This window comes from Somniosus microcephalus, chromosome 33 (genome assembly GCF_052327205.1).
Source record: "Somniosus microcephalus isolate GS21.2 chromosome 33, FLI_Smic_1.0, whole genome shotgun sequence".
Classification (NCBI taxonomy): domain Eukaryota; kingdom Metazoa; phylum Chordata; class Chondrichthyes; order Squaliformes; family Somniosidae; genus Somniosus; species Somniosus microcephalus.
This window is the reverse complement of record NC_141019.1, coordinates 10,322,611-10,331,763: the sequence shown is the minus strand read 5'-3', so window position 1 is coordinate 10,331,763 and position 9,153 is coordinate 10,322,611. Positions and strand designations below refer to the sequence as shown.

Here is a 9,153-nt window from a genome sequence, read left to right as displayed (position 1 = left end):
TCTTAACCACCTTATCAATTTGCCCTGCCACCTTCAAGGGTTCGTAATATGCACCCCCAGGTCCCTCTGCTCTTGCACCCCCCTCAAAATAGTACCATTTAGATTATACTGCTTCTCCATGTTGTCCCTCTCAAAGTGCATTGCTTCAGTTATCCAAATTAAATTGCATCTGCCATCTGTCTGCCCATTTCACCAGTATATCCAAGTCCTCCTGAAGTCTGCTATTATCCTGCTCACTATGTTTCCAAGTTTTGTATCATCCGCAAACGTTGAAATTGTACTCCTTATACCCAAGTCCAGGTCCCCACTGCATACTTCTCTCCAGCCAGAAAAACATCTGTTCACCACTACTCTCTGCACCCTATCCCTTCGCTAAATATGTACCCAAGTTACCACCGTCCCTTTAATCCCACGTGTTTCTATTATCTGAATAAGTCTATTATGTGGTACTTTATCAAATGCCTTTTCAAAGTCCATATATACAACATCTACTGCACTACCTTCATCAGCCCTCTCTATTACTTCATCAAATAACTCAATCAGGTTGGTCAGACATGATTTGCCTTTAACATCTGTGCTGGCTGTCCCTTATTAACCCATGTTTCTTCAAGTGAGAATTAATTTTGTTCTTGACAACTGATGTTAGGCTGACTGGCCTATAGTTACCAGGTTTATTATCCTTGATCAATACTGCCACCCCCTCCCCTCCTGTCTTTTTCCCTTCTGTATCCCTCCTGAAGATATTGTAGCTGGGAATGTTTAGTTCCCATTCCTACCCATGTTTAAGCCAGGTCTATGTTATAGCCACTATATCATAACCCCATGTGGCAACTTGTACCTGCAGTTTGTCAACCTTATTTGTAACACTCCTCGCATTAAAACATATGCATTCTGACGCCCTGCTAGTCTGCTTTGCTTTCTTCCTCCATCTAATTCCTGCTCTTTCTACACTATTCTTTCTTCTGCTGCTGTTTGTCTCTCCATTTACATCAATCTATAATATAATATAGTAGCTAATATAATTTATTTACATAGAATGTACAGCACAGAAACAGGCCATTCGGCCCAACTGGTCCATGCTGGTGTTTACACTCCACACGAGCCTCCTCCCACCCCTCTTCATCGCACCCCATCAACATATCCCTCTATTCCTCTCTCCCTCATGTACTTACTTATCTTCCCCTTAAATGCATCTATACTATTTACCTCAACCACTCCCTGTGGTAGCGAGTTCCACATTCTAACCACTCTCTGGGTAAAGAAGTTTCTCCTGAATTCCTTATTGGATTTATTCGTTACTATGTTATATTTATGGCCCCTAGTTTTGGACTCCCCACAAGTGGTAACATCGTCTCTATGCCTACCCTATCAAACCCCTTCATGATTTTAAAGACCTCTATCAGGCCACCTCTAGAGAAAAGATCCCCCGCCAGTTCAGTCTTTCCTCACAGTTGTACTCGCTCAGTTCTGGTATCATTCCAGTAAATCTTTTTTGCACTTTCTCCAGTGCTTCTATATCTTTTTATAATATGGAGACCAGAACTGTGCACAGTAATCTAAATGTGGTCTAAAAGATTCTATATAAGTTTAACATAAATTCCCTGGTTTTGAATTCTATTCCTCTAGAAATGAATCCGTGCTTTGTTTGACTTTGTTAACCTGTGTTGCTATTTTTAGTTATCTGTGCCCCCAGATCCCTCTGCTCCTCTACACCATTTAGACACTTATTTTCCAAGGAGTACGTGGCCTCCTACCAAAATGTAACACCTCACACTTATCTCTATTGAAGTTAATTTGCCAATTACATGCCTGGTTTATTAATGCCTTGCTGTATTTTGTTGCAGTCGTCCTAATTTTTAACTCTACCCTCCAATTCGGTGTCATCCGCAAATTTTGATATTGTACTTCCGATTCCTGAGTCCAAATCATTTATGTAAATAGTGAACAACGTGGTCCCAGCACTGGTCCTTGTGGAACACCACTTCCCACCTTCTGCTTGTCTGTGTAACTACCTTTAACCCGAGTTTCTGTTTTGTAGCCAGCTTGCTATCCATTCTGCTATTTGTCCTTTGACTCCGTATGTTCTGACCTTAGTCATGAGTTTACCTTATTGAATGCCTTTTGAAAGTCCATGTATATTACATTGACTACATTACCCTTGTCTACTCTTTCTGTTACTACTTCAAATAATTAAATAAGGTATGACCTTCCTTTTTGAAATCTGTGCTGACTATTCTTCATTATATTTTCAGTTTCTAGATGTTTTTCTATTGCATCTTTGAATAAGGATTCCATTATCTTTCCTACTGACGTTAAGCGAATTGGTCTATCGTTCCCTGGATTTGTTCTATCTCCCTTTTGAATATAGGAATAACATTAGCAGTCCTCTGGCACTAATGTTCCCCCTAAGGTGCGCGGCCGCGCACCAATCGGGAGGACCCACTCAGTCCGCTCACCAGCTCCTGCCACTGGAAGAGATACCATGCAGCAAATTTAAAGGGACTTTGCACAAAAAAAATTAGAGGGAACATTGTCTGGCACTATTCCCTTTTCTATTGAATTTTTAGAGATATGTAATAGTGCCTCTGCTATCCCTTCCCTAACATAAGAACACAGGAACGGGAGGAGGCCATTCAGCCCCTCGAGCCTGTTCTGCCATTCAATGAGATCACGGCTGATCTGCGACCTAACTCCATATACCTGCCTTTGCCCATATCCCTTAATACCTTTGGTTAACAAAAATCTATCAAACTCAGATTTAAAATGAACAATTGACCCCCGAGCATCAATTGCCATTCGCGGAAGAGAGTTCCAAACTTCTACCACCCTTTGTGTGTAGAAGTGTTTCCTAATTTCACTCCTGAAAGGTCTGGCTCTAATTTTTAGACTCTGCCCCCTAGTCCTAGACTCCCCAACCAGCGGAAATAGTTTCTCTCTCTCTACCCTATCTGTTCCCCTTAATATCCTGAAAACTTCGATCAGATCACCCCTTAACCTTCTCAATTCCAGGGAATACAACCCTAATTTGTGTGATCTCTCCTCGTAACTTAACCCTTGGAGTCCGGGTATCATTCTGGTAAACCTACGCTGCACTCCCTCCAAGGCCGGTATATCCTTCCGAAGGTGTGGTGCCCAGAACTGCTCACAGTGCTCCAGGTGTGGTCTAACCAGGGCTTTGTACAGCTGTAACATAACTTCTACCCCCTTGTACTCTAACCCTGTTCTATCCTTTAAAGGTCCAAAGTGGATGACCTCACATTTGCTTACATTGAAATCCATTTGCCACAATTTTGCCCAATTCACTTAATCTATCAACATCCCTTTGTAATTTTATGCTTTCTTTGTCATTTTATGCTTTCATATCCATGGATCTTAAACTCTGACAAATTCAGAGAGAGTATCATTAGAATTTAATTCGGTTACAGCTGCCCTGACCTGAGATGAATTCGAAGCTGGAGGTTTGCTTGTGACAGCAGGAGGTTTTTTTGTTTTTTTTTTCTCTTGCTCGGAGGAGGATTGCTGACCCAGGAAGTAAAAACCGAGATCTGGGCTTTATTCATATGCAAATTCAGAGTGCAGGAGTGCGAGGGAAAGCGAAAGTAACCGGCAGTGGTTTTCAGCTGTGAGCTGCTGAAGTTTAGCTGGGATCCGAAGAGCAGTTCCGTGTGAATCCCGAGGACTGCATCATTCAGCAAGTGTGCCTGAATGGAGTTGACCTGTCCCCGAGTCTCTGCGTGTTGCGGCGAAGAAACGGATTTGGATCACATTGAATGAAAAACCATCATGACAACAGCGCGGTTTCTGCTCAAAGTCCTTGATGAACTGAATGAAGAAGACGTTAAACGGTTCACCTTCTATCTTAAGGACAACACGAAGTGCAAACCGATACCGAGTGGTCGGCTGGAGGGCAAATCGCGTGTGGAAATAGCATCTCTACTAGTGGAATACTATGCCGAGCAGGCCCCGGACATCGTCAGAAAGATCCTCCACCAAATCCCCAGGCACGATCTGGTGAAGATGTTTGGAGACGAGGAGAGGAGCGGATCAGAAGGAAGAACACAGGGTAAGAACACAGCGTGTCAGTTACACGGAGGGGCGACTGGAAATTGACACGGGTGAATGAAATTGCACCGAGCAACCCAGTCATTGAACGAATAAATAGGCCGGGGCCGGACCAAAATCAACATTGGGACTAACGGCCTGTACACTGGGTGCACATTGGGACTAACGGCCTGTACACTGGGTGCACATTGGGACTAACAGTCTGTACACTGGGTGCACATTGGGACTAACGGTCTGTACACTGGGTGTACATTGGGACTAACGGTCTGTACACTGGGTGCACATTGGGACTAACGGTCTGTACACTGGGTGTACATTGGGACTAACGGCCTGTACACTGGGTGCACATTGGGACTAACAGTCTGTACACTGGGTGCACATTGGGACTAACGGTCTGTACACTGGGTGTACATTGGGACTAACGGTCTGTACACTGGGTGCACATTGGGACTAACGGTCTGTACACTGGGTGTACATTGGGACTAACGGTCTGTACACCAGGTGCACATTGGGACTAACGGCCTGTACACCGGGTGCACATTGGGACTAACGGTCTGTACACCGGGTGCACATTGGGACTAATGGCCTGTACACCGGGTGCACATTGGGACTAACAGCCTGTACACCGGGTGCACATTGGGACTAACTGTCTGTACACTGGGTGCACATTGGGACTAACGGTCTGTACACCGGGTGCACATTGGGACTAATGGCCTGTACACCGGGTGCACATTGGGACTAATGGCCTGTACACCGGGTGCACATTGGGACTAATGGCCTGTACACCGGGACTAACGGTCTGTACACCGGGTGCACATTGGGACTAATGGCCTGTACACCGGGACTAACGGTCTGTACACCGGGTGCACATTGGGACTAACGGCCTGTACACTGGGTGTACATTGGGACTAACAGTCTGTACACCGGGTGCACATTGGGACTAACGGTCTGTACACTGGGTGTACATTGGGACTAACGGTCTGTACACTGGGTGTACATTGGGACTAACAGTCTGTACACTGGGTGTACATTGGAGGATATGTATGGGGGTACATATCCCTGCAAATCAGCCGGATAAGCCAGCACTGTGCCCAGCCGTGGAAGGCAGGGGTAGGTGTCATACTGGGCTAATTGTGGGATCCACTGGGAAGAAAGCAAGTGGCCAGCGACCCCAGAGGGTGTGGTTGCTGTTAATATATGGGCCCACCAGCGAGGCAATAACAAACCCTCGCATGGAAACCCCTTGTATCTTCAGCCAGACTGACCCGTGTCATCTTCCTCCGGAGTGGCAAGGTGCCAATCTGACATTCCGGCCGTCCTGTTGGTGTGGGCACCCACCCCTAATATGATAATAACCCTAACCTCATGTGGGATGATTGTAGGGAGACGACACTGGGCAGAAGTTTGACCCTGCACACTTCTGATGACACAATAACGCTGTCGGCATTTCTACCTCTGATTATTTAGAGTGGACATTTTGGCTGTCAGAGCTGTGCGTCGTTCAGTAGTTTCCTTGATACTATGATGAACAGATTTTGAGGCACTGGAACTGATTGAGGTAGACTGGAGGGGGCTGTGAACCATCCCTGGTGAACCTGCTGAGATTTTCAAAGGATTGGTGTTGAGAGAATCAATTTCAAACCTGTCAGTACCTGGTGTCAGGTTCAGGGGATTCCCAAGCTGGAGGCAGACGTGAGTCACTGCTGCTGGCTTCAGACTTGACTAGGCCCGAGTTCTAATAACCTGTTCCTTTACTTAGCACAGAGAAAGAAGAGGATGAGACCCGAGGGCCATGACTGTGCTGGAACGGTGTCTGATCCTTCAGTGAACGAGAAGCTCAACGTAAAGAAAAGCAGTACGTAAAATCATGCTCAAGTATCCCATTAAAATTAAAATCTTTGTGGAATATTTCAAACAGGACATAGAAGTGACAGAGGCCACAATGGTAGGGGGACCATATTTTCCAAACCGAATCCGGGGACACACAGGGTGGGAACACAGTAAGGTAGGCAGGACAGAAAATGGAGTGAGGCAAGATTTTTTAGCAGCCTATATTTTTAACAGTTGCACATATACACACACAAATGCAAAACAAATGTGCATATAATTACCGCGGATGTGACGCCACACTATTGAAGTGCATTCAGACACCGTTTATAAATAATACAACACTGTTCAGTCCATTGACCTGAAACTGCGATTATGTCCAACGGTATAATATCCATATATTCCAATGGTATAATATCCATATATTCCAACGGTATAATATCCATATATTCCAACGAAGGGCTCCAGTCTATTCGGGGACGAGTTTCGTGAACCGGGGACGTCGTTTGCCCGGACACGCAGTCCCTCATCCAGGGACTGTCCCCGGAAAGCGAGGACGTATGGTCAGCCAACACAATGGTCTTATTGTAATGATACACATAATCAAACAGTCCTCAATATTGTCTCCATCTTAACTTCCTCCTCAGTATAATGTTGCAGCTTGCAATCAAGCTACAGAACTATAAGGCAGAAAGGGTTCTTGGGTTAATCGCAATTCTTTCTCTCTCCCCCCCCCCCCCCCCCCCCACAATTGCAGCAGGGAATCGACTGGTCGGTGGTTGCCCCACTGCACAGAAGCGACAGCTGAGTCGGGGAACCCACTTACCCGCCTGCCAGTGACCGCTGGGAGAGGAGTAGTGGCAGACCTTGGTACAGCGGTGGTTTTTTTGAAGGCAAGAAGGCCTGGTAGCTCACCCTCTCCTCAGGACCCATCACCAACCCCCTTTCAAGCATGGCCCCTCCCTCCTCTGTCGCTGCAGAGGATGATCCTGCCGCAGAACTGCCACATGGCTCTGGCCGGCAGTGGTGACCTCCCTTTTTGTGGTGGGAATCCCACCCTGCATAACTAATGACCGGGAAAATGGATCCGGGGTGGGGGGGGTGGTGTTGAGGCAGTGAGTGGAAATCCCACCGCTCCACCTCTCATCCAGCCCTGACTATCAGCGGGATATTCAACTGTGGAGTGCATCATAGCTGAGCCCAATCCTACCCTCACCCCTGACATCCACATACATGGACATTCCAGCAGCAGTCACTGGATAATGATCAGCCACCGGGACAGTGTTTGATTTTTGTGTTTCTCTCACTGTCTCGCTCAGCGACACGAAGACCAGTTGTCACTCACTTAAACTATTGACCAAAGCCAGGACCCTCAGTACCACACGCAGGCCATACATTCACACACTCAGAGGCCATCAGGGAAACCATAAGCCAACGTTTTATTCCAGTGTTGCATCTCATTGTCTACAGAACTGGAGCCAAAGACACTGACGGACAAAACACTGATGCAATTGGCCAGAAAAATGGGACATAGTTGGAAGCAAATTGGGATCGAGTTCCTGGAGCTGAAAAGCTATGAAATCGAGCACTGCGAATCACAGAACCAGGACATCGTCATGAAAATCTTTAATATGCTCCAACTCTGGAGGAACCGGGAAAAAGCAGCGGCGACTGATCTCCGACTGCACACCATTCTTGAAACAAAGGATTGCCCCATCAGTTTGGAACAATTTGATTGTCTTCTGCAAGGAAACCATTGACCAAAGACAAATTTCTCTTTTCTTAATTTTAAATCAAAATAAACAAACATTTTTATAAATAAAAAACTGTCCACGATTGTCTGCATTAACAGAATACTAGTTTATTTACAAATCTACAATGCAACATGCAGTGGTTCAATCAAAGCCCCTGGGATCAATTGTAAGAAATACAGCACTTGCATATTGATGCGCTATCAATTACTCATAAAAGACAGAGTTAGAAGAGTAACTAAAGGCTTTTATTAACAACAGAATGGAGGTCTGCCTCGAGTGGTCGACCGGTCCAGGATACCAAGGGCTGGGGAGCAGTCACCTTTATACTAGGACCTGTGGGAGGAGTCAGCCGAGGCATGTCCAGGCATGTACACAGTGGAATACAAACAGGACAAACAGGAATACAAACAGTGGTTTACCACATTCACCCCTTGTTTAAAATTGAGTCCGGCGGGGTGAAGTGTATTAAAAGTTAGTGTATTGGAGTCTCTCCGGAGGTCTTGTCTGCCGCTGTGATCGGCGTGGCGACGGCAGGGGTAGTGAAGCTTCCGGCGTCGAGTCCAGCGTAGGCTGTGGCACAGGCGTGTCGTCCTCGTAGATGTCGAGCGGGTCGCGGGGCCCAGGCCTGCCGTCTGCTGGGGCTGGATATCGGATCGTGGGGGGGGGTGGTAGTGGGTAGTGGGTTACTGTGGTCCCCGAGGGTGCAAGGTCTCTTATGGAGACTGTGTCCTCCCGCCCGTCCGGGTATGCGATGTAAGCATACTGGGGGTTGGCGTGGAGGAGGTCGACCCTCTCGACCAGGGGGTCCGTTTTATGGGTCCTCACGTGTCTTCTCAGTAGGACCGGCCCTGGGGATGTCAGCCATGGCGGTAGCGATGTCCCTGATGTGGACTTCCTTGGGAAGACGAACATTTTCTCATGAGGGGTGGCGTTAGTGGCAGTGCAGAGCAGTGACCGAATAGAGTGGAGCGCATCGGGGAGCACATCCTGCCAGCGGGAGGTTGGAAGGCCCCTAGACTTTAAGGCTAGCAGGACGGCCTTCCAAACTGTCGCATTTTCTCTTTCCACCTGTCCGTTCCCCCGGGGGTTGTAACTGGTGGTCCTGCTTGTGGCAATACCCCTAGTTAGCAGGTACTGACGGAGTTCGTCGCTCATAAACGATGAGCCCCGGTCGCTATGGATATAGCTGGGGAAGCCGAACAGGGTGAAGAGGTTGTTCAGACATTTAATGACCGTGGCACTGGTCATGTCCGGGCAGGGGAAGGCGAACGGGAAACGGGAGTACTCATCAATAATATTGAGGAAGTACACATTGCGGTCGGAGGAGGGGAGAGGCCCTTTAAAATCAACGCTCAGGCGCTCGAAGGGGCGAGTGGCTTTTATCAGGTGGGCCCTGTCTGGTCTATAAAAGTGTGGTTAGCACTCAGCGCAGACTTGGCAGTTCCTGGTCATGGTCCTGACCTCCTCAATAGAGTAAGGCAGGTTGCGGGCCTTGATGAGGTGGAAGAAC

At 47.3% G+C, this 9,153-nt stretch overlaps 1 protein-coding gene across 1 annotated transcript; it reads left to right on the top strand.

Annotated features, from left to right (window-relative positions):
* Positions 1–3,562: 3,562 nt before the first annotated feature.
* Positions 3,563–7,726, top strand: LOC147096960 (uncharacterized). The gene is made up of 3 exons (XM_085972653.1): positions 3,563–4,063; positions 5,822–5,917; positions 7,360–7,726. The coding sequence occupies exons 1-3, from the start codon at positions 3,784–3,786 to the stop codon at positions 7,647–7,649; spliced, it is 666 nt and encodes a 221-aa protein (XP_085828779.1). The 5' UTR covers positions 3,563–3,783; the 3' UTR covers positions 7,650–7,726.
* Positions 7,727–9,153: the final 1,427 nt, after the last annotated feature.

What these genes read in the sequence shown, in the direction of transcription:
- LOC147096960 (XM_085972653.1), top strand. Translation starts at nt 3,784, where the DNA reads ATGACAACAGCGCGGTTTCTGCTCAAAGTCCTTGATGAACTGAATGAA. An exon ending in ATCAGAAGGAAGAACACAGG is followed by an intron (nt 4,064 to 5,821) that starts GTAAGAACACAG and finishes TCCTTTACTTAG; the next exon opens with CACAGAGAAAGAAGAGGATG. An exon ending in GCTCAACGTAAAGAAAAGCA is followed by an intron (nt 5,918 to 7,359) that starts GTACGTAAAATC and finishes CATTGTCTACAG; the next exon opens with AACTGGAGCCAAAGACACTG.